This window comes from Cetorhinus maximus, chromosome 20 (assembly GCF_964194155.1).
Source record: "Cetorhinus maximus chromosome 20, sCetMax3.hap1.1, whole genome shotgun sequence".
Lineage (NCBI taxonomy): Eukaryota > Metazoa > Chordata > Chondrichthyes > Lamniformes > Cetorhinidae > Cetorhinus > Cetorhinus maximus.
The window spans coordinates 90,769,109-90,794,193 of NC_135898.1; the positions used below are offsets into that span (position 1 = coordinate 90,769,109).

Genomic DNA, 25,085 nt, shown 5'->3' on the forward strand with positions numbered 1-25,085 from the left:
AAGGACTGCTACAGGTTGCCACCAAAAAGGCAAGCTTGTTAATAAATACTTGCCTGAATACAGAAGCGGGAGTGGCAGGATTACTGTGTCGAAGATAGATAGTGCCAGCTGGCCCTCTCCTCATCGACTTCCCTCCCTGAAGACTTCCCCTCCTATTCTTATTCCCCCTCTCCCTCTCAATTACTTCCCCATCTCTACCCATCAACAATCCCTCCTGATCATCCTCCTGCTCCCTATGTCTCCTCCCCCACCCTACCTAGTCCTTTCCGAATTGCACCCCTGACTGTCTGATTGGCCTCCTCCATTGTGTGAGCTACCCGAGAATCTCGACTGGCGATGCAGTGCTCCAAAATCTAATGGAAATTCACCTGAGGGATGCCCAAAATTGAAGTGAGGTCCAAGGCCCAATATCGGGTGTGCCTCAGGCCTGACCATTCTGGTGGAGCGATCGTTCCCAGTGCTCAGTTCGTGGCAGCCTGCCAGCAATCTGTTAACTATTACCTGCCCTCTGAAATAGCGGAGCAAGTCACACAACTGTGTCAAACTGCTACAGCTTATCACTATCGGTGTACCAACATCGCGCAACCTACAGTGCTTCAAGAAGGTGGCTCACCACCACCTTCTGAAGGACAATTAGGGATGGGAACTAAATAAATGCTGGCCTTGCTGGGGATTCCCACATCCCAAGTAACCAATAAAATTAAAATAAAAAAATATATATGTTGGTTTAGGGTGGGAGGTCGGATGAGAGTTGGATGGTGGTTGGGAGGTGATGAGGTGGGAGTCAGGGTAGGAGTTGGGGTAGGGTGGGGTGAAGTGGGGTTGGCATGGGGATTTGAGATGGTGCCGTGTCAGGGTGCCAGGAAACCTTGGTGGCAAAGCGACGGCTTCCATGTGCAGCCTTGAAAGCACAGCTAATGTATCGGCAACAATCTGGAGTAGAGCCATGACAGCAGATCAGCCGTGTTCTAATTGAATTGTGGGATAGGCGCAAGGGCTGACTGGCCTTGCCCTGTTCCTCTACGTGGGCAGAATTTTGCCCTTGATGGGCAGGCAGGCCCCACCGGCGGGTGGGCAGCCGAACTCCGCCGCCGAAACGGGCCCTACCGCCATTTTGAGTGGGCGGGCCAATTAAGGGCAATTACGCTATGCACTCCCTGTGCGGGGGAGGGAATCCCCATCTGTCACAGTGCGCTGTCTCTCGCATGCGCACGAAAGAGCGCACTGCTCCCTGAGACCAAGTGCTGTCTCAGGGAGATCACTGACAGGTAAATAAACTACAAATATAGAAAAATATTAAAATTACTAACATGTCCCCCTCATGTGACAATGTCACAGGAGATGGGACATGTTAATAAATATTACATAAAGTTTATTAAAGTTTTTAAAAACGGACATGAAACCTCATCCCGCCAGTGGATGAGGTTTCATGTATTATCAGGAACCCGCTGGGGCTCCTGGCCTGCCCGCCAGCCTTAAGGTTGGACGGACAGGGTCTTTAATTGGTTTAACTACCCTGTCAATGGCCTCAATTGGCCATTGACAGGTCGGCGGGTGGACAGCTGGTTTCGCTGTTTCTCCCCCCCCACCATCTTCCTGAATATTTAAATGGGGCGGGATGACATCGGGGGTTCCTCCCGACCTCATCCCGCGTCATTTTCATGTCGGCGAGTGGGCCCTGCCCCCAACTCGCCGACGGGAAAATTCTGGCCCAGGTTTTAAAAAAGTTTCACTTGTTGTTTAATGGAAAAATCAATACGCCATAGGCTGCAGTGTATAAGTCGACCTATATGCTGAGTATAAAATGTGAACTAACTGGTATTGCTGCAGCAGGACCCATTTCTGTTCATTGATCACCATACGTAGTCTGTCCTGTGTGGGCGTGCCTTAAACTCCGGCCACAGGGCCTGCCTGATTCCCATGCGCCGACTTATAAGCTGAGTATAACCCTAAACATGTATCTCTGAGCTGAAAAATTGAGGCCTACTCCTAATGTGAGTTTAGGCCTAAACATACACTCATTGGCTGAAAAACGGGTGTGGGTGCACTCATACACCGAGTATGGGCCTAAACGTGCATCTTGGCGTTGAATAAAAATAGGGCCGTGGCCTATGGTAAGTATTTATATTTTTTAGAATGGGAGTTTTATTGTGAGCAAGGTGTTAAAATACCAGATTTGTATATTGCTGAAAAAAGACCTTTTGTCGAAGGTTTTTGTCTTGCACTCATCAGGACTAAAATGTCCTTTCTCAGCAACACTCAGCTTCTGTACTACTAAAAGAGCTTTGTACAGAGCAAACATTTAGAGTTTCAAAGAATTGGAGGCATTTAACAAATGCGGTATTAAGTATGTTGTATGATATAAAATATTCTTTGTGTAACCTGCTGATAATGAACTGGTCATCATCACAAAATATAACTGCTGATGTCACGTTGTCACATAGCTACACATTGGGTCTTTAGTACCCACAATGTACATTGCTTCCAGCAGCTCAAGACAGATTCAACTACACTTCTCATAGTCCACAGTGTGTAGGCTTCCAAGGCTTCAATCTTATGCTTCGGTTAACAGCCTGTCAAATTCCACTCTTGTGGGTTACAATACATTACAGGCCTCGCAGCATTCTCCCCTTCAGACTGCTACTTTGGCCCAGTGCTAAGTTCCAAAGTGGTGCTCGAAACCCACATTGTCCTCACTCAGAGGTGAGCAGGCTACCAACTGAGCCAAGCTGGCACTGATCGAACGGCACTAATGTTTGGGTGGAATTCCCTTGTCCAGTATTTTATGTTAAATGGGCTAACACCTCCATTAAAATAGCAGACAGAGAAACATCATCCGAGGTTCGACATAATAGCACTTGCCCAATGCGATTGCGAGACTCAGGAAGGTTTTGTCAAAGTTGGCAAGGGGGAGTTGTTAAATGGTAACAGCTCCATTAAAAGCTGCTGCTTCAAATACAACTTTGGATCCCTGAGGGCTTTCTAACATTCCTTAAAAAAAAACACAATCCCAGTGCTTTGAATTATTTGTTTCTTTCGAAGTGCTCTATATATGGAACTGTGAGAGTGCGTAAACAACTGTAATTTAATCGAGTGCAGATGGGATCTTAAACCACAAGAATGAAGCTCCACTTGTGGTTTAGAGGCATCAGCTAAAACCTGAGATTGAATTGAGGCCTTTCTCTCACTTCTTTTCATTTGCTCCCTCTCTCAGTCTCTTTCTTTGCTATCCATTTTTTAATCCCCATTGAATGACACGTATTCTAACAACAGCTAATACTAACACCAAATGAAGACTAAAAGAGATTTGTCCAATGCTGTTATTGAAGATTAATGCCAACACTTAATTTACTGGCTGATTTAATAAGGGAGTCAGGCCACAGTTTCAAATTCAAATCGTAAGTGAATTAAGAAGTTATTAAAGTAGAAGTAAAACACTGCTGGATATCTGAAATAAAAACAGAAAATGGTGGAAATACTCAGCAGGCTGGACAGCATTGGTGGAGAGACAGAGAGACTGTATCAAAGGCTAGGTTTAAGCGTCGCCAGTGGGGTTCAAATAATTGGTGAGATTGCTGCCTGTCCCCCAAGAGCTGCCAGCCAATCAGAGGGCTGGCAGCTCAGTAGCCTAAGCAGGGCCACCTGGAGTGATGGCCACTGCTGGGATTGCACCTGGGAAGAAGAGGAGACCATGGTAGTATGCTGCCCTCCAAACCAGGTAAGTGAGGTCTGTGGGCATTGGGGCCAGTCAGACAGGCCGCAGCGAGGAGTTGTGGGGAAGGGGGTGTTTGGTGAAACTAGGGGATGGCTATTGCTGCCCGGGGTCCCTCCACAGGCCACAGGGAGCTCGAATAGGAGGGACTCCTCCCCCATCTCCCACCCACCTACGGAATCTGCTGGCGGCTGCCAGGGCTTACCTACTTGTCTCTGCACGCGACAGGCCCAACCACCACCACCACCCAGCGGTTTAGGTTGATGGCCTTTCATTAGACGCTGGCTGACCTGCTGAGTATTTCCAGTATTTTCTACCTTTATTTCAGATTTCCAGTGTCAGCAGCGTCTAAGTCAACCTTTGAAGCTTTGAAAACTTTCAAAAACGGGGTCGACTTCTGTTGGTGCAGGAGGACCCATTCCTGTTCATCGGTCACCATACCTGGCCTGCTCTGTGTCATTAAAGGGACATTTGTTGATTTATTCGTGTCACCTTCTTCCTAGAAGTTTGACTGCCGTGGATCTCCCCTCTGTCTGTCCCCGTGCTCCATGCTGCCCTTAAGTCAACTGTATCCAATCCATTGGTTCTGTCATCCATTCTCTCCTCTGCTTCCCTCTCCGTTTTCCGTCAATCTTCCCCTCCAATAATTGGCTTTGTTTACTGTCAGCTCTGATGATGTGACTGACATGTCGCATCTTTCTCTCTTTGAGGGACATTAGTCGAGCGTATTTGGAGGATTTGGGGGTTCAAGCAGCAGTATAGGTGATACTGATGCCCAATTCCACCCCTGCCCCTCCCAGAGTTTATTAAATCATAGAATTAGAACTCGTGACAGAATGAAAATCAATTTTCCATAGGAAATAGGAGCAGAAGTAGGTCACTTAGCCCTTCAAGCCTGCTCCACCATTCAACAAGATCATGTGGCTGTAACCCCAGTTTCCTGCCCGCTCCTCTTCACCACCCCCCCCACATCCCACCCCCCACCCACCTTCACGCCCCCCCGTCATAACCCTGACTCCCTTGTCCAACTCAGCCTTGAATATATTCAGTGACCCAGCCTCTACTGCTTTCTGGGGAAGAGAATTTCAAACACTAATGATCCTCTGAGAGAAGAAATTCCTCTTCATCTCCATCTTACATGGGAGACCCCTTATTTTTAAACTGTGCCCCTTCAGCATCTACCCTGTTAAGCCCCCTCACAGCTCTAAGAAGAGTCATACGGACTCGAAACATTAACTCTGTTTCTCTCTCCACAGATGCTGCCAGACCTACTGAGTTTTTGTCGCATTTTTTGTTTTTATTTCAGATTTCCAGCATCTGCAGTGTTTTGCTTTTATTCCCTCAGAATCTTACTTTTCAATAAGATCCCTTCTCGTTCTTCTGAACTCCAATAGGGTCAACCCACTCAAGCTTTCCTCATAAGACATACCCCTCATCCCAGGGATCAGCCTCAAAACTCTTACCCCCCCTAGAAACTTTGTCCAGGGGGTGCAGATGTGGCTGACTGCTTACTGTTGCCTTTTATCAGATAGGCTGGCTACTCTGTGAATATTCTATCAGTATATCATCCCAGTAATTCAGCTAGCTTTTGATCTTTGCCAAAGGGTGCTTACATTTTACCCACTCACAGTCATATCAAATCAGTCAGATCACTGAGAATCACTCTCTGTTGATAACCTTGCCTTGTGATACAGTGGGTGTTGATCATTTGAAATACTCAGTGCGGGGCAGCTTAATGTACAATGGAAGGTCCAAGTCTTGACTAATTTAACACAGTGCGATGGTCTCCCAACAGAAATAGGAGGCTGCTTTTCTGCAGCATGTACTGTTTGATTGGAAGGTTCTCAGCTACTTGGCCTTAAGTTACCTCAGCAACCTATTGGAAACTTTGATTTGTTTCCAAATTGCAGTGAGTTGAATGAGCTCATGGTGAGACTACTGGTGCTGTTTTCCCTTGTCTATGTGCACTGCTTCCTATCTGGGGGAGTGCTCTCTGTCCGTGCAATTGGGTGGCGATTGCTTCAGTGGGAATGCGAGTGGACCCAGCTCCCTGTGTTTCCACGGTCCTGGGGACTCAACCCAAGGGCGGAGTTGGCGTGGACCCTGTGGACAGATTGGGTGGTTTATAATAAGGATGTAACTGGACGGAGTGAATGAGGTGAACGAAGGAAACGTTTTAAAGCTCTCCTCTAGCCAATCCACCGCTGCCCTTTTTGATCTGTGTTTCCAAAAGAAGAGTGTGTGCAGCTGTGGGCTCTACCGGAATGAAACTCAGTCAGCTGCAGGTAGCTTGGAAAGTACCACTGCCAGGTTTAAACATTTGGTCAGCGGGCTCCCTTTTATTGTCTGGCTCTGGAACCTGGCAGTGTTTTATACGGCTGTGCAGGTCAGGCACTTTAACTATTAAAGGGGATTTGATTGAATGAGTAAATGTATGCCAGACCTTTTTTTCTTCCCCAGTGGCCTGTAGCCATTCGTCGCAAGGATGTGTAACCTGTTGGTCCAGCACCACACCCGTGTGTCTGATATCAAGTGTCGATGATTCTTCACCCCCTCCTTGAATAAAATCGAATTTAAATGTTAAATTTAATGAAGATCTCCTTTAAATGCCAGATGTATTTTTTTTCTCTCTCTCCCTCTGTGGAATTTTTTTCTGATTAATTTTTAATTGTGTTTCAGAACATTGAGAAGAATTTGATCAGACCGACAGCGTTCAAGCCCGTTCTGGCCAAGAACAGGAACTCTGTCCAGTACCTTGTTCCTCGTCCTACTAACGGATTGTCGGACAGTCAAGGGAGTCTGAATATCTTGTTCAACGCCAATTCGGTGGGGTCCGTTAACTGTGTCGAAAAGCGCAATTCCTTGCAGGGCTACAACTGCAGGAACAGCGCACATTCCGGAACCATGTCGGACTCTGGGAGGAACTCCTTGTCCAGCCTCCCGACGTACAGCACGGGCTGCGGCCATCACCCAGACCCGGTCAGCTCCTCCACTGGGCACATCAACCTGGACGCCGGCGGGCAGCACGCTTTCCACGAGAGGAGCCTGACTGGACTGAACGGCCTGTCGAACTCCGACAGCGGCCGCTCCTCCTCCAGCAAGAGCACGGCCTCGCTGAATGGCCGGGGCCACCCGCTGTCCGACAGCGGCTCCTGCGACCGCTCGCCCGTCTCCAGCCACGAGCTGGTCATCCGGGAGCTGGAGGAGAGGCTCCGGGAGCGGGACACCGAGCTCCAGCAGCTGCGGGAGAGCCTGGACGAGAACGAGGCCGCCCTCTGCCAGATCTACGAGGAGAAGCAAAGGCGTTGCGAGCAGGAGATGGAAGAGCTGAGGCAAAGCTGCGCGGCCAAGCTCAAGCAGAGCTCGCAGAAGGCCCAGCGCATGCAGCAGGTCCTCCAGCTTCAGGTCTTCCAGCTCCAGCAGGAGAAGAAGAAACTCCAGGAGGACTTTGCCCAGTTGCTGCAGGAGCGCGAAATCCTGGAGAAGAAGTGTGCCTTGATCGAGAAAGAGCAAACTGAGCTGGGCCCGAGACTGGAGGAGACCAAATGGGAGGTAGGCCACTTGGTTTGAGAAGGTTTTTGGATTGCCTTTTATCTGGTAGGACACCCCTCTCGTTCAAGGTTGCATTCAATTTTAGCCAAATAAAGGTCAGCTTGAATTGACTGAAGTCATCAGTATTTAAAGGCAATATATTCCCTGTCCCTTGCAAGCAACAAAGATAGCTTCATGCACCAAACCTGCCTGGCTACCAGGCTGATTAGTTAGCTAAGGTGCGAGGACAAGGTCCTATGGCCCCTGGCCACCCCCATCACACTTCACCCATGCCTAGGAGGTGACTGTGCAAAGCAAGTGGAGCGTCCATTCTGCTAGACCATTGGTGCCATCCTGAGCACATTCACCTTTTGGAGCCCCGGTGTTCATTAGCGTGGCACTGGCATGCTGCAGGTGCCAAGTGGGAGTGCTGCCTGTAGCTCACCAGATTTGGGGGAGGGGTGGGGGGGATGGGAAATGGCCATCTACCATACCAAGGGGTAAAGCAATCATGCTGGGGGCTGCTTAAAGGTGCAAAGTTCTTCTGGGTGGGTGAGTGGGGCGGGGGGAGGGTGGGTGGGTGGTGCGTTGGGGAGGTGGGTGGCAGGGTGATCAGGGCACCCATGAACACCCAAAAAATGAAATTCTTCTTGTACTGTTTTGTGAATGGCCTTCAGCCAAGGTTTATGGTCCAGTTCCATTAAAGGAACTGCTGGTAATACACTCGATGCTTGTTACCAGTGGGCAGAGCTCAAATGGCACTCCCCACTTCTTGACTGCATCCTGGAATCCAAAATCCTACAACCTGTTTAGATGCCTGACTGGCATAAATAAGGAGCCTTTCTGCCACTTGCTCAGCCATCATACCAGGGTAGCCATGGCGACCCATTGGTTTTATTATCGCTCACCATCTTGTTTTTCTCAGCATCCTGTCTTTCTTCCTTTTTCTCCCCCCTCTTTCTTTCTCCTCAAGAACATAAGAAATAGGAAAAGGAGTAGGTCATTTAACTCTTCGAGCTTTTTCTATCATTCAACCAGATTGCGGTCGATCTTCACTTCACTTCAACTCCACTTTCTCTTGATCCACAAATCCCTTGATTCCTTTAGTGCCCAATACTCTACCAATCTGAGTCTTGAATGTACTCAACGATGGAGCATTGACAGCTCTCTGAATCCAAAGATTCACAACCCATTGAGTAAAGACATTTCTCGTCATCTCAGTCTTAAATGGCCCACCCCTTATCCTGAGACCATGTCCTCTAATTCTAGACTTTACAGTCAGAGGATACAGCCTCTCAGCATCTATCCTGTTAGTGAAGGTCGTGAAGAGTATTAAATGTTTCAATGGGATAAACTCTCATGCCTCTGAACTTTCTTTCTCTCTCTTTTTCCTTTCTCTGTTTCTATTGGCACACCATTCCGTGAGCACTAAATAAGGCTGCAAGTGAAATGAAGTTGAAGAAATCATTACGTGGGTTGAACTCGCCTTCCCTGTTATCTCAATTGGATGATGTTTTGTGCAGAAAGACTTAATGACGACGAATTTAAAAAGGATTGAAACATACCATTGAGGTCACTCCCAGTTCCCCATGACCCAATCACCATCCTTTCTATTCCCCACTCCATAAACTCTAGCTGTGACTTGGGTCCACTTAGATTAGGAGAAATAAACACGAGAAGACATGGCTTTAGGGTGAAAGGGGAAAGGTTTAGGGGGAACATTAGGGGGAACTTCTTCACTCAGAGAGTGGTGAGAGTGTGGAACCAGCTACCATCTGACGTGGTAAATGCGGGCTCACTCTTAAGTTTTAAGACTAAATTAGATAGATACATGGATGGGAGAGGTCTGGAGGGTTATGGACTAGGTGCAGGTCAATGGGACTAGCGGAATAATATTTCGGCACAGACTAGAAGGGCCGAATGGCCTGTTTTCTGTGCTGTAGTGTTCTATGGTTCTATGTTAGAGAAAGCTGTTCAATCCGAAATGAGAGACGGGAGCTTTGCTGTCTTGTCAGTACACGCAGCCACAACTGTGCCACTGAAAACCAGGGTTACGTTAAACCCTCCAAAATGATCAAATTGTTGTGCACTTTAAAGTCTGGGCTTTCTAAACAAGAAGCTATAGCAGGAGATAGATAACAAAGATGTCGGTAAAGAGGATGGAAAGCAGAAAAAGTCACAGAAATTTTCTGTCACCTTTAGTTCCAAGTTTAGTTAAAGGGGCTGTACCATCCTGCAAGGGAAGAGATTGGCATCTGTATTTGGGAGAGAGAGCAGCTCGTGTGTGTCAAATGTAATGGTAACACTGGAATTTCAAACAATATTCTGCAAAACAGAAGTCCACATTAACGATTAGCAAAATGCGATGTAAATCACCAAAAGCATCTTTAATTGTCCTTGGCTGTATAACCAGTTTTATAATGGTGCTAGCTTTTATCAAACCCTGCAAATAAGTCCCGTAAGGATGTCTCCCTCACCTGCCTGTAATATGCTTTATTACTCTTCCTTTTTCCATAATTAGCCTTTGATCGTGTTCTTAATCTTCCCATCTTACCAGCACTCTTCAATTCTCCAAATCTTCATCTGATGATTTCCCCTTTCATCCAACAACTCTACGCCAATTTGGTCTTTATTTCATAGATCTCAGTCTTTCCTTCTTTCTACAGTCTAGAAGCTTCTGAAACTCAAGCTTGGTATCAGGTAACCATTACTCAATCCTTTTCTTCTCTAGCTTTGCTTCTGCTCCTGGACCATAGGCCTTGGCTCTTCACTCTCATTTCTAAATTAAAGAGAAAGAAAGGTCAGGACAATACAGAGCAAAGTCCAATGGAGTTAAGGGAGCACTTTGCTAAACTAATCCCTTTTTCTGTTATTGTATTCATTCTGTAGGTTTGCCAGAAGTCAGGAGAGATTTCTCTTCTAAAGCAACAGCTGAAGGACTCCCAGGCTGACCTGTCCCTGAAGGGGAATGAAATTGTCTCCTTGAAAGCGCAGCTCCGAGAAATACGGGCCGAACTCCAAGATCATGAGGATGAGATCCTTGAGTTCCGGGATTCAGTCCACACAAAGACCTTAGAGCTGGAGGTCTGCGAGAACGAACTTCAACGGAAGAAGAATGAAGCGGAACTACTGAGGGAGAAGGTGGGCAAGTTGGAGCAGGAGACCTCCGGCCTAAGAGAAGCCTTGGACAACACAAGACATGCAGTTGGTCCATGCCAGGAGCGGGAGGACCCCTTCCTGATGTACGAGAGCGATGAAGCCAAAGTTCAACGGCAAAATGCAGACAACCAACAGGCTCTGCGACAGCAGGTCGAAAAGCTAAGGGCTGAACTCATGTACGAAAGGAAGAGGTGCGAGAATCAGCTAGAGAACTTTGAGGTGGAGCGGCGCACTTGGCAAGGGGAGAAAGAGAAAGTGATTAGGTACCAGAAACAGCTTCAGCATAACTACATCCAAATGTACAGGAGAAATCGAGAGCTGGAGAGAGAGATGAGGCAATTCAGTTTGGAACTGGAATCCAGGGAAATTGATGGCCTTGAAATGCGGAACAAGGACATTCGATTTGAGGAAATCACTGCGACGGAAATCTAAAAAAAATGATTTTAGTAAAGGACAAAACACCCATGCCAAATCTTGTGTTGAATAAATATAATACTGACATAATGGACAATCATAATTCTTTAACCTGTTCAAGTTTATTCAGATGTTCACAATAAAAGGACACCTAACGGCTTTGGATAACCTGACACATTCTCCTTGTAGGCACATTTGGAAACCTTTACCTATTGCTTTCATGGAGGTACATTGTTGTCTTCCTTTGTTTCTATTAAGTCCTCTCCAATGTCTTGCAGTATGAGCCAAAGGAGGGAAAAATGAAATAAAGCAGTTGGTATTCATGAGTAAAGGCTGTTTATACTATTGACAGGCACTGCTACTGAAACGGTAGCATTGCAGCAACGCACAACACTAGCGGGCAGTTTGATTTGCAGTTCCTGATGTTACATGTGCTGGCGCTGCCTTTGAGTCAGTGTGTTTCTCATTTCCGAGATCAGTTGGCGAACAGTCATCGCCACTCATTCACCATCACCAGACATGACAGGGCTGAGCAATTTGGCTAATGGGTGAAGAAGCCTTTCATTTTAAAGGAACAAAAGCAATAACTACAAAGATTAATTGAGTGGGACATACTTCCATTGAAATGGAAGTATATCAAATAAAATTTGAAAATGACATACATTAAATTGGGAAGTGTCCAGGTAAAAGGACGATCCACCATTTATAAAATGGCATGAAATGTTGAAGGCGATTTCCTTTGTTGTTGGCCAACTGGAAAGAGACCTGTCATTTCTGCCGTATGTATATTTTAATATGTCAAACCCTTAGCCAAATTATCTGTGCTATCAGCTGGTAATGTTGGTTATTATTTTAATCACAATTCCATTGCACATTGCCTGTCCAGGTTTTATTGACACTGAATGTTCCAAATACACACACACAACAATGAGACAAAGCTGAACTTTCGAAACGGAACCCCACATTGAGCTTTAAGTGGGTTTGGAAATTGGAGTTGCATACATCTGTGAAGTCATCATCCCACTGTGCCTGAGCCAGTGAAGGATGGGGTGGACCGTGTTCTTGGTTTTTGACCTTTGTCAAGAGAAGGAAGCAGGACAATGCAGTTCCAGAGGCACTCCCGCCACTGTCAGTTCTGAAGCCCTCCAGGATATTTGTGCTTGAATAGAGCAGGAACTTGGTAATGCCAAGTGACACAAGTGGGGCCCAGGGGCTGTGGAGCTGTGGGCCATTGCATAAAGCATTTGAACATCGTAACGATTGTGAGCTGCCTAGAAAGGGGCTGCTCTCCTCCTCCCACGGGGTTTCAGGTGAACTTTCCAGTCCTGGGGCCGAGTTTGCAGGAAAATGATGCGATTCCTTTCCTGCCCCCTACGCTCCCTCTGTCCCCCACTCACTCCCCAACTATGCAGCTCCTGTTGATTATTCTAATTGCCTGACTTTGGGAATTCCAATGGAATTAGGGAGGGTGCAACCGACCAGAACAGGGAAAGTCCAGCTCTGCTGTGGGCGTGAAGGTGTGGGCTCGGAGATTTTAGGAACACAGATTATGTTTTTTATTTTTAGAAAGCAATTAAACTCAATGCAGAAGCATTCAGAGGAGAGCCAGAGCACCTCATGGATAACAAAACCTACCACTGGGAAAGGATTCCCTTACTGCACTAGCAGCTCTTTATAATGTTTACCAGTTTGCCTCTGTAGTGCACCGATGTTCCTGACTGAAAGTTGAAGAAAAAAAGCTAGCTAATACAATAGCGTTTTTCCCTACCCCAACAATTTTGCTTTATTAACGATGATAGGCATTGCATTCTCTTGGAAATTTTAACCAAGTAAGAAGTGATAGAAATAATTGTAGAATAGCTGCAGCTATCCCTCAGCCTTCTCACATGCAGACAAGCCAATAGACCCGTTGCTGTGTCGGAAGAGACTGAATGCAACACTGATAACTAGGACAGAGCGATGTTAACTACCCCCTAATAAATCTCCTGAATTTTAAACACACTAGCTCAGCATCTGATCACTGTCACTGCGTTCTTGGTTGCCCCAGTACTTAAGGCAGAATTACAATGTTCGACCTGCCTGGAGGTTTGCCTCGTATGGCTCGGTTGTAAAATGGGGCAGAGATGAAGAAGGTTCTGTGGTCATAAATGTGGCAAGCTGCGTCGGCGGTAGTCTGATTGATGACTGGTTGCCACCCGTGTAAGAAATCAGATTCTTTCCATAGAAAGAAGTCAATCGACTGAAATTCGGACGCTGACAGCAGTTGTTTCCCACCGCCCCCCCCCCAGACGTTGCTGCTTTCAATGAGATTCGGAGCCTGTGAGGCAGGCAATCATCTTTAAGCTAAAGATTTTGGCATTCTTCTGACAAGGTGCCAAGACATCCAACCGTGGATTAGCTTAAATCCATCCAGACTCCAAATCTACCTTTTCCAATATTTTGACACGTGATTATGAAGCGTATCCTACAACAGGTTTAGCTCCAAAATGTAGCCCTGGTGCAATTCCTTTGCTTGTTTGATGTCAACCCTTGTGGTTGGGAAGCCAAACAGTCCCTCTGGGATTGTCTCAGGACTTGCACCAGATTTCTCATATTGCGTCACACTTTCTGACAAATAATCTGAAAGGCACAAATATGTTAGATCACATACAATACAGACTGCAGCATTAAGCTTATCTCTTTCCCTAATTCATTTACAATGTACAGTTTGAACAGAAGACTTCATGAAGGCTCATTGTGAGTGATTTGTACTTTGTGGCTTGTGAATATCAGGAGAGTCCATATTTCTGAAATGTAAATCCTGCCACAAGCTCTCATAATAAATCACTGATTTCCCTAGTTGTATTATTCCTGGGCTATGACTGTTTTGTGACTGAAGCTGTTCCTGGTTTAAGTGCCCCTCCTGTCCACTCAAACAGACCATGTCCAAGTGTCATCCTTGTGTTCAAATCCCTTACCCTTTCCCATCACTGTAACCTCCCCCAACCCTTAAAACGTTCCGAGATCTCTCTGCACTGCTCCGACTCTGGTTTCTTGAGCTTTCCTGAGTTCCTACCACTCAGCATTGGCGGCTGTGCCTTCAGCTGTCTAACCTTGAAGCTCTGGAACTCCTAGCCCAAATCGCTCTATCTCTCTTCCCCTCCTTTAAAAGGTGCTCCTTAAAGCCTTTGACCAAGCTGTTGATCACCTATCCTAATAATCTCTATGTGGCTTAATGCCAAATTTTGTCCCATTGCCCTCCAGTGAAGAACCCTGGAACGTTTTTAATCACATTCAAAATGCCATATAAATGCAAGTTGTTGGTGTCTCTAAAAAAAAGCAGCAGGAATATAAACCTATCTGTATTCAAAGTGAGCCAGCAAGGCACTCCCCAGTGGTGCCTTGACAAAGGGATTGGGTGATGGGGAGAGCTGTAACCAGGACGGACTTACTTTCCAACTGGTTGTGGCTTTCAGATTTGTAATCTTATCCACAAAGTGTGTAGCATTGCTTTCTGTTTCCTCTCACAGTGTAGCCCAGTCATTGGTTTGTCAGCTTTACATAGGCCAACTTAAAATAGATTAAAATAAAATAAAGTAAAATAGAAGGCACACTGAATTAATAGCTGATAGATTTCACAGCCTTGATAAACTATGCAGGTCTTGCTGCTGTAGGATACCATAAACCTGTGACCTCCTCCCATACTACAACATTCCTTGATTCTATGACTCCTGCCATTGTCTTTTGACATATAATCTGATCTCACATGGTCTCAGGACTTACAAATTCCATGGCAGACCACTGGAATTATTAATTAGTGAAATGTGTGCTCAATGCAACTTGACCTCCTCTCTCGTATTTTCTGAACCTTGGATGAACTTCCTCAAGCAGCTGGGGCCAGTGTTCAGTCAGGATAACACGATGTTTGGGATCTTTGTTAAAACATGTCTGGGATGCTGCTGGTTCCCACACCCTGTCTCCTTTGGAATGCCTCGGCAGCCTGTGCTCATGTGAGGAGATAAAGTGTGCTGGACGAGATGAAATTAGTGAGGGAAAACTTCTGCTGCAGCTGCTCATATCTCTGGCACGCACCCGCTTAAGGCACTGAGGCCGTCTCATAACCTAGAGAACACAAGGGGATTCAATCGATTTTGTGGGATAGATGTAAAAGTGAGCTGGCAGCCAGTTTCACATCTCCCCTGATTAGTTTGAACTTCATTGGAAATAAAAATGAGGAATGATGTAAAATAAGCTGCCGACTTATTGCCTTGTTTAACATTATTACAAAGTTCAGATCAAATAATCCATATTTTGTTGATATTCTGAACTTCGACACTCTTGGAAAGAGATGAAATATTGATCACACATTGATGAACCACCATATACTTGGAACTTCGACCCGAGGGATCGGTGTCTTTCCTACTCTTACTGATTTATGTTGGAATACCATTCTCCATATAGAGCCAGAAGTCCAATACCATGTGACCGTCTATTCTGAAGCCATGCTGGAAGGTGTTAACAGGCTATCTGAGCATGGGGAGCATCAGACTATTATGGCAGCCAACGAGGGGGCACCTATCCACCCTGTCTTCACCAGATGCCTATGCATTTCCTCCAAGGTCATGGGAGGGAGGTAGCTTTGGCCAACTTCCCCCAGGCCCTCTTCCCTTTTCTAGTTCATGGGCGCCAAGGCAAGTTATAGCAGATTTACTGCGGTCCCAGCACAGGCCAGGATTTTAAAACTAGGACTATCCTACTCTGCACCACACTGGGAAAAGCCTCTGCCCCCCCTGTCAGTGTTGGAGGTGATGTTATGTGGCAGGGATATGTAAAGTGCTAAAAACCATCAGGGGTCATTGTGGTACCTGGCTGCTAACTTGACGAAGAGGATCCCACCAGCTTTAGTAGAACCTGTCCGATTCTCATCCCATTGAAATGAATGGGACCAAAGTTGGGCAGGTTGTAGAAGGACCTTTGGCAGGTTACCACCCAGGCAAGACATTGCAAATTACGCCCATAGTCTCTCCCCATTTCAGTGAAAGTTTGTTTTAGTAAAGTGTATGAAAAACATCTAATCAAATCCGCATTTTTTTTCAAGGTAATAGCAAGGCAACAACCTTGTACCATTATAGTTTCAAGCCAATTGCTCCCAAACATGGTAGAAATGTTGGGGTGGGTGCAGTTGTTGATTTTGTTTTCAATAATATCCTTTCGTTATTATTTCAGTTGAATGGAGGCTTGATGCTGCAGTTAGACAGTGTGGTGGTGGGACTCTGCACAGTCCCACACAATCTAGTGGACCCCGCTTAAATTGGTGCCACAAATTAGCAATCTCAACTCATAAAAAGGCAACAGGCACTGCAGGGGACGCCCTTGTATTATTTGCACTCACTTTAAAAAGAGCACATTGCCCACTTGACTTAATTCACCAGCTTCTTTGGTTAGTTCTATTAAAGGGGTAGTGTTGCCTCATGGGAGGGTTCTCAAGCGGACTTGTTACAATCTCCAATGTGGAAGCTCTTCATCCAAGTTTATCTCTTAATGGGATGCTGAGCCTAATGTTGTTTTCATCTTATTAAAAATGAACAGATTCATGGCACCAGATACAGTTTGAGATGCAATTACGTCCATACAGTTGTGGCCTCTTGGTGATTAAACTTGGCAGCTTTGCAACACAGCAACACCACCCTTTTAAAGGATTAAATGGAAGGTAAAAAAAAAACCTTAATGTCCTGGCATCAGCTCACTAAATAAATCACTTGACAGGCATTCTACAGCAACCTGAGATTTCGAGTAGACAGGAGACTGCCATTAGTTGTTCCTGCCCTTATCAAACACTTTGTGTGTAATTTTGTTGGTTCAGATCACAAAGCAAGCAGATTTGTTTTTTAAAAGCGGGCTTTATTTCAGTACTGTTTCGCACTGTGTGAGAAAGGAATGAACTACAAGTAGTGACTTTGATCAAGCAGAATTGCTTGGGAACGCGTCATGCCACGAAAGAAATGATGCAAGTTGGTGCAATGCTGCAGATAGTGCAGCAAAGAGTTAAAATTCCAACCTTAACCTGAACAAGCCCCAGTCCTGCTAAGGTTGCCAACCTTCCAGGATTATCCTGGAGTCTCCAGGAATTAAAGATTAATCTCCTAAACACTGCTGTGAGCAACTCTGGGCGAAAGATAATTGAGACATTGATAAAAATGTCTTTTTTCTTTTAAAATGTTCTTTAGACACGTTTTTTAGTTACAGAAATGTTGAAGATGGGGAACAGTGCTGTTTGACTGGGTGGTGGAGAGGTCGTTGGCAGAGAGGCTATGTGATGAAACCTCCTAGATTATGCCCAATCAGAGTTGGCAACCATGTGATTGAAGAAGGTAGCAAACTGATAAATGACAGGAGGTGAATCTGGTTTGTTTTTTTAAAAGAAGTTTTTTTTATTGGGTAAATTTCCCTCTTCAAGGTTTTTCTTCACTACCCTGCTCCATTGCCCCTACACCATCCAAAGATTAGGTCTTTGATGATGTCTTTCAAAATGGCCACTAGGCGATGTGTGGGAGTGGCCTGTGATGATCCTCTGATCTTCTCTGTAAATAACTGTTGGGAGATATGTGAGTGTAGCCAGTAGGAGAAGGATTTGGCCTCTAGTCAGTCCCCTCAATGCATGAGGAGGATTAGGTCAGAGAGTGTTGTTTAAAAGTACAGCACTGAAGGTTCTTCTATCTGATGTGAACCAGACATGAAAGAATTCTAGGGAATACTACAAGTACCCTGTAGAGACTTTTATACATCGTTCCCCAGATCTTTCTAATCTCAACAAAAAAAAACATTTATAGAACTACAACCTTGAACTTTTGAAGTGTGTTACATTCTGTCTGGAGGCCAGAGCCATAACTCAGAGCGCGATACATATTCCAATAACTCTTCTTCAGTGGCTGTTTGTCATCTTTAAAGAAAAAGTGTAAATATATATACGGTCATTACACTTCAACTCTTCCGAGCAGTAAGATTGTAAAATTGATTATTGTGCGCATTTTATGTTGGGAGTTTGCTTAATTAAAACATGAACATCATCTGTACATTATGACCTCAGAAGCTATTGTAAATAATGAGGGGGTCGACGCAGCACAGTCGATGTTTTGTGGTCACTGTCAAGCTATGTATTTAAATGATCTCGTGACTAGATTCATGTGGGGCAACTCACATTAATTCTTTGTTCACTTTTTAAGTCTTGCTTTTCCTTCCTGTTTGATGTTGAACATGGTGTCTGTAGAATTCATCTCCAAATTACTTATTTTTTCACGCTGTACATTTCCTGTATAAAACTGATTACAGATCATTGTTTCTAATAAAAAAAAAGTCAATGATCTATATTTAGTTTTTTAAAAGTTTTTTTGATCCCTGTTTTACAATATTACGACCAGGCCAAATTACCAAAAATACTTGTGGTGGAATTGTGCAGTGTGTTAATTGGGTTTGTGTCAAATGCCATTGTCAGCTAATTTAACAAAGACGTGAACCTGTGGGCTAGTTCCTCTCTCTCCCTTCCCCTGCAACTTCCTCCAGCCCCACACCCCTCAATTTCAGTGCTCCTTCCAATTCTGGCCTCTTATGATCCCTGGTTTCCTTTGCTCCATCATTGGCTGTGTACCTCCAGATTTCTAGGCCCTTCTGGATTTTCCAGACTAAACAGCTCTGTCCCCCATCCCTCCTTTAAAAGGCATTCCTTAACATAGGAACTGGATAGGCCATTCGGCCCCTCAGGCCTACTCCATTAATGGTTGATCATCTGCCTCAATGCCACTTTCCTGCACCATCTCCATATCCCTTGATGTCATTAGTCTCCAGAAATCTATCGATTTCTGTCTTGAACATGCTCAATGATTGAGCTTCCACAGCCCTCTGGGGTAGAGAATTCCAAAGATTCATAACTCTCTGAGCAAAGGAATTCCTTCTCATCTCAGTCTTAAGTGGCCTGCCCCTTATCCTGAGATTATGTCCCCTGGTTTTAGACTCACCAGCCAGGGGAGACATCTTATCTACATCCACCCTGTCATGCCCTGTAAGAGTTTTCTAAGTTTCAATGAGGTCACTCCTCAATTCTTCAAAACTCTAGAGAATACAGACCCAGTCTCCTCAAACTCTCCTCTTAAGACAACCCCGCCATCCCAGGGATTAGTCTGGTGAACCTCTGTTGCACTCCCTGTATGGCAAGTATATTCTTCCTTAGATAAGGAGAACAAAACTGCGGTCTCACCTTAAGACCTACCTCTTTGACCAAGCCTTCCTCACCCCTCCTAAATTTCTCCATGTGGATTGATGTCAAGTTTTGGCTCATGTGAAGCACCTTGTGGCATTTTACTATGTTAAAGGTGCTATGTAAACGCAAGCTATAGAATAGAATCACAAAATGGTAACAGCACTAAAGAAGGCTACTCCGCCCATCGATCCCGTGTCAGCTCTTTGCAAGAGCAATTTAGTTAATCCAACTCTCTGGCCCTTTCCTCATTGGCCTAGGTGGTGGGGTAGCTTTGTTAATATGAAATGGAATAAGTATGGAAGCAAGAAATGATCTTGGATCGGAAGATGTAGAACCCATATGGGTGGAGGTAAGAAATGACAAGGTGAAGAAGACACTGGTGGGAGTAGTCTATAGGCCCCCCTAACAGTAGCTATACCGTAGGATAGAGAATAATCAGGAGATAATGAGGGCATGTAAAAAAGGCAGTACATTAATCAGGGGTAACTTTAATCTTCATGTAGATTGGGAAAATCAAATTGGCAGAGGTAGCCACGAGCAAGAATTCATAGAGTATTCAGGACAGTTTCCTAAAACAATATGTTGTGGATCCAACCAGGGATCAGGCTATTTTGGATCTGGTAATGTGTAATGAGGCAGCTTTAATAAATGATCTCAGAGTAAAAGATCCCCTAGGAAACAGTGACCATAACACGGTGGAATTTAGCATTCAGTTTGAGAGTGAGAAACTTGGGTCAGAAACAACTGTGCTAAACTTAAATAAGGGCAATTACAAAGGAAGAGGGCAGAATTGGCTGGAGTGGACTGGGAAAGGGGTTTAGCAGAAAAGATGGTTAGTGAACAATGGCAGATGTTTAAGAAAATAGTTCATGGGCAGAATTTTCCCGTTGGCATGTGGGAGCGGACCCCACACGCATGCGCGTAAAATTATGCACGGTGACGTTGGGCGAACGTCCCGATGTCTCCGCGCGCCATTGTAATATTTCGTTGGGTGGGCATGCAATGCTCTCCGATGTGCGCCCACCATTAATTAATGGGCCACTTAAGGCCCTTGATGCACCAATTGACCGCGAATTTTCAGCGCCCATGCAGTCTTTGGGTCGGCGCACGGGTTCAACGGGCAGGTGGGTAGGACACATTTCTATAAACCTCATCCACGGGTGGGATAAGAGGGCTCAGTGGGGTCGTGAGTGCGCTCTCTCAAGTATTGATGTTTCAAAGTTTCTGATACTTGCCTGTGTGATCTGCAATACTTCAAAACGCACACCAGCTGCTTGGTCTGGACTCACAACCTTCAGGTCAGCACTCTGCGGTGAGGAATCTTTTTTTGGGCCTGCAGGTTTCAGGAAGCCTTCCCTTAGCCTGGGAATGGGAGCTGAACTCTCCACTGGAGGCACCTCCTCTGAGGAGGAAGGGAGGGCTAGAACGGGGAGGAGGCCAGGAGTGCACATTCAGCCTCCAGGGGAGCCACCTTTGGGAGGCCAGGCGCAGGCACAAGGGGTGCAGGGCCAAGAGGTTGTCCAAGGTGGAAGGGACCGCAGAAGGTGCCACTATCCTGCTGCCAGGATATACAGGCAGAGAAGCAGCTACCTTAGTATGTCTGAGGTGCAGTGCCAAAGGAGGCTCCGTCTGTCAAGGGAGACAGTCAACTATATCTGTCAGATGATTGGGCCTAAGATCTCCCCTAACTGTGTGGGTGCACACCCCATGCCAGTGGCATTGAAGGTCATGGCTGCCCTCAACTTCTATGCCTCTGGGTCCTTCCAGGGGTCGGTGGGTGATCTTTGTGGTGTCTCCCAATCAGCTGTCCACACTTGTGTCAAGCAGGTTACAGATGCTCTGTTCAGACTGGCATTGACCTTCATCCACTACCACTGGGACCAGGCAAGCTAGACAGAGCGAGCCGGAGGCTTCGCGGCCATTGCTGGCTTCCTACGTGTCCAGGGTGCTATAGACTGTACACACGTGGCCATCAAAGCACCAGCAGGTGAGCCCAGTGCCTTCGTCAACAGGAAGGGCTTCCACTCCATGAACGTGCAGATAGTGTGTGATCACAGGATGCTGATTCTACAAGTCTGTGAAAGGTACCCAGGCAGCTCCCACTACACCTACATCCTCAGACACTCCCAGGTGCCGGGGCTTTTCAGTGCTCCAGCCCAGCTGGATGGATGGCTGCTGGGTGACAAGGGTTATCCCCTCTGAAGGTGGCTCATGACGCCTCTCCACCATCCAAGAACAGAAGCTGAGCAGCGGTACAATAGGAGCGGAGTCATCGGCCTTCTCAGGATGCAGTTCCGATGCCTGGACCGCTCAAGGAGCGCACTCCAGTAGCCCCAGCTCATGTGTCGCTGATAGTGGTTGAATGTTGCACTCTCCACAATCTTGTGCTGGAAAGGGGGGACGCTGTGGACGATGAAGATGTCGATGCATTGGCTGCGGCTGCACACGATGAGTCCAGCAGTGAGTCCGAGGATGAGCACGCACAGGGAAATGCTGAGGGGTAGACACTGACCCGGCCATACTCCAGGGAGGCAGAGACACCCGGGAGGCTTTAATCCAATGAACCTTCAGCTAGCACACCACATATGGACCTCCAGGACAAGCCTGGGCTGTATGCTCCATATTCAAGACCTGTGCAAAATCTGCCTGGTTAGGAACATTATCTAGGGTCCTTGTTAATAAAGCTGAATGTCCCACAAAGCACACATTACATTATTGGAAACCATCCACCTGCAGAAGAGGCACCCTCAGCCATGGTCACATGTCTGAATTTATTTTCACAACCAAAGAAACTTAATGAAACAAAATGAAAAAGGTGTTAAACATCACACCAACTCATAAAGATCTTATCTCGGGCCAACACAAAAGCACCAGTGAGAAACCCGTGGTGTGCCTAAGGTGCCTTATGTTTATGTTTGCGGGTGCTACGTCTTGGTGCTGCCCCATTGCTGGGAGTGGCATCTGAGACAGCCCGCTGACTCTGCTGTCCTGTTGGCCTCGATGACCTTGGCAGTCGTCCTCTGGCCTGTGGAGCCTGTGCTGGCCCCGCCTGGGAGGCAGCTGCCAGTTCCACAGCTGGCATCTCCCCAGTCGTTGCAGCCTTGGATGAAATGGTCACTGGGAGAGGGGCGGAGGAGCTGCCGCCCTCATCCGCAGCGCCCTGAGAGGAGCTCACAGAGACGCCAGGCAGCTGCTGCGCCAACGTGAGGTCACTAAGGACCTCCCTGCTCACCGTGGATGGATGGGCACCGAGCTGGGAAACTTGGTGCCTAGACCATCTGGCACTGACCAGCTGAGGTCATTGCTGATGTGAGGGTTTGCTGGTCCAAGTCCATCCCCGGGAAGCCCTGATTGGTCTCCTGGAGGAGGCTCTCCACGAGAGTCACCACTCTCTGCATGGAGGACGCATGATGCTCGGACATGAGGCTCATTGCTTCAGTGACAGTCCGGGTAGACTCTTCCACCATGGACACCAACCCAAGCATAGGCTCAATGTATCTCCCTTAGATGCTCCCGCACACCCGGCCGCATTTCCTGCGCTTGCTACATCGCGGACGACTCCAGAGGCACATCATCAGCCACCGACCGAGCATGTGCCTGATCCTCCAGCGGCTGTGAAATGCCCTCACCGCTGTGCCCCGGGACACCAGCTGATGTTCTAATTCCCACCGAGGTGCTAGTATCTGCGCTGGTGCCTGCCTGGCAGAGATGGTGTGACTCTGGTGAGACTTCAGGGCCCTCAGGTGTGAGAGGGGGTCCCTGCTGCTCCTCCTCCCGGCACTGCTCCGCTGATGCTGAAAGGAAGAACAAGGACATTGACATTGTCTCCATGTTAATTATCCAATGTGCATCCCTGTCCCCTGGATCATTATCCGCTCATCCTTCCATAAGCAATGGTCAAGCCATGTTGCAAACTTCAATCACTGAACATTCAGCACTGCCATAGCTACTGGGAGAACAATGGTGACCTCACTGCTGGGCAAACATACCCGCCCATGGCACCCCAGGTTCATCGACACCAGTGGACCTGGGCGCATGGCGCCTCTCCAAACCTAGGGCCTCCTGCTCGAAATGGCTGAGAATCGCTCTGACATCCAGTGTGCCTTGTATAGTTCATTGGTGATGCTGTCCTTATTGATGCATTGATGATCGTCACATCGTAAGGGGCACAAAGGCAGCAAATTTAGGATTACGATCTTCTTTCTAACTACTTCTCACACTTGCTGGTGTATGAATTTCTAGAGGATCATGGGACACTTCTGTCCCTAAAAATTGCCTTTAAAATGGGTGGCTTCTGATGTCAATTTTCAACACTTGACTATTTAACTGCAGCTCAGTTGGCGGTACTCCCACCTCCAGAGTCAGAAGATTGTGGGCTCAAACTCTACTCCAGAGACTCAGCCCACAATCAAGGCTGGCGCTTAACTGCAGTGGTGAGGGAGTGCCACACTGTCAGAGGTGCTGTCTTTTTGGTAAGACATTATACCTCAGGTTTTGCCTTCAGTGGTTGCTAAGCACAAGCCAGTGTTGCATCGTCTGACTTGTCCCCTCAGAGGGGCAGAAAGTAGATGGCTGCCTAATTTCCTGCACATTATCATCACAAGCATATTAAGCATTAATGCAGAGTTCACTAAAATAGCACAACATACAATCTGCGGAGGATTGTTAGGAAAAGCCATTGCTGGTCGTGCCTTCAGCTGCCTATACCATAAGCCCTGGAATTCACTCCTTTCACTTCCCTGTCTCTTTATGATGCTCCTTACACCCACCTCTTTGACCAAGCTTTTGTTCACCTGTCCTAATTGCTCCTTTATGTGGTCCGGTGTCAAATCTTGCCTGATAATGCTCCTGTGAATGCCTTGGGAAGTTTTACTACATTAAAGGTGCCATATAATCAAACTATTGCTTATGTGTAAAACTCTGGAATATAGACACAAAGGATTCTGTCTCCTGTAACATGCAGTAGCATAAAACATGATCACTGCTGTTTAATGCACATGATTTAATCACGAGAATTTACCATCTGTTGCCTCTGTCAAAACACCTGCCACCAGCAAAAGATATTACTGAAAACAAAAACACTCTCCAATAGCCTGTGCCAGGAAATAGTTACTCAATAATACAGGCTGCAGTGTACATCTCCGAGCTAACAGAACATTGCAAAAACTCCCAGGCCTGGCTTATTTGGTTTATTATATCATCCTGAGCTCCAGATGTGCCAACTGAAAGTCAAAAGCCCCTGAGCAAACAGCAGCCTATATAATCTGAAGTCTCATGGCGTCAGGTCAAACATGGGCAAGGAAACCTCCTGCTGATTACCACATATCACCCTCCCTCAGCTGATGAATCAGTGCTCCTCCATGTTGAACATCACTTGGAGGAAGCGCTGAGGGTGGCAAAGGTGCAGAATGTACTCTGGGTGGGGGACTTCAATGTCCATCACCAAGAGTGGCTCGGTAGCACCACTACTGACTGAGCTGGCCAAGTCCTAAAGGACATAGCTGCTAGACTGGGTCTACAGCAGCTGGTGAGGTAACCAACAAGAGGGAAAAACATACTTGACCTCATCCTCACCAACCTGCCTGCTGCAGATACATCTGTCCATGAGAGTATTGGGAGGAGTGACCACCGCACAGTCCTTTTGGGGACAAAGTCCCACCTTCCCATTGAGGATACCCTCCATCGTGTTGTGTGGCACTACCACCGTGCTAAGTGGGATAGATTTTGAACAGATCTAGCAACTCAAGACTGGGCAACTATGAAGCGCTGTGGGCCATCAGAGCTGCAGAATTATACTCAACCACAATCTATAACCTCATGGCTTGCCATATCCCTTACTCTACCATTACCACCAAGCCAGGGAACCAACCCTGGTTCAATGAAGAGTGCAGGAGGGCATGCCAGGCTTTCCTGAAAATGAGATGTCAACCTGGTGAAGCTACAACACAGGACTACTTGCACGCCAAACAGCATAAGCAGCAAGCAATATACAGAGATAAGCGATCCCACAACCAATGGATCAGATCTAAGCTCTGC

General features: G+C 46.6%; 1 protein-coding gene across 4 annotated transcripts in view; it reads left to right on the forward strand.

Annotated features, from left to right (window-relative positions):
• Positions 1 to 11,139, forward strand: part of lzts2a (leucine zipper, putative tumor suppressor 2a) — a 171,756-nt gene extending 160,617 nt beyond the window's left edge. For all 4 annotated transcript variants that reach the window (XM_078565158.1, XM_078565156.1, XM_078565157.1 and 1 more), the window contains exons 4-5: positions 6,392 to 7,264; positions 10,133 to 11,139. In XM_078565158.1, the coding sequence (XP_078421284.1) occupies positions 6,392 to 7,264; positions 10,133 to 10,834 (1,575 nt within the window). In that variant the 3' untranslated portion in view covers positions 10,835 to 11,139. The remainder of the gene's footprint in view (positions 1 to 6,391; positions 7,265 to 10,132) is intronic.
• The last annotated feature ends 13,946 nt before the right edge of the window (positions 11,140 to 25,085 follow it).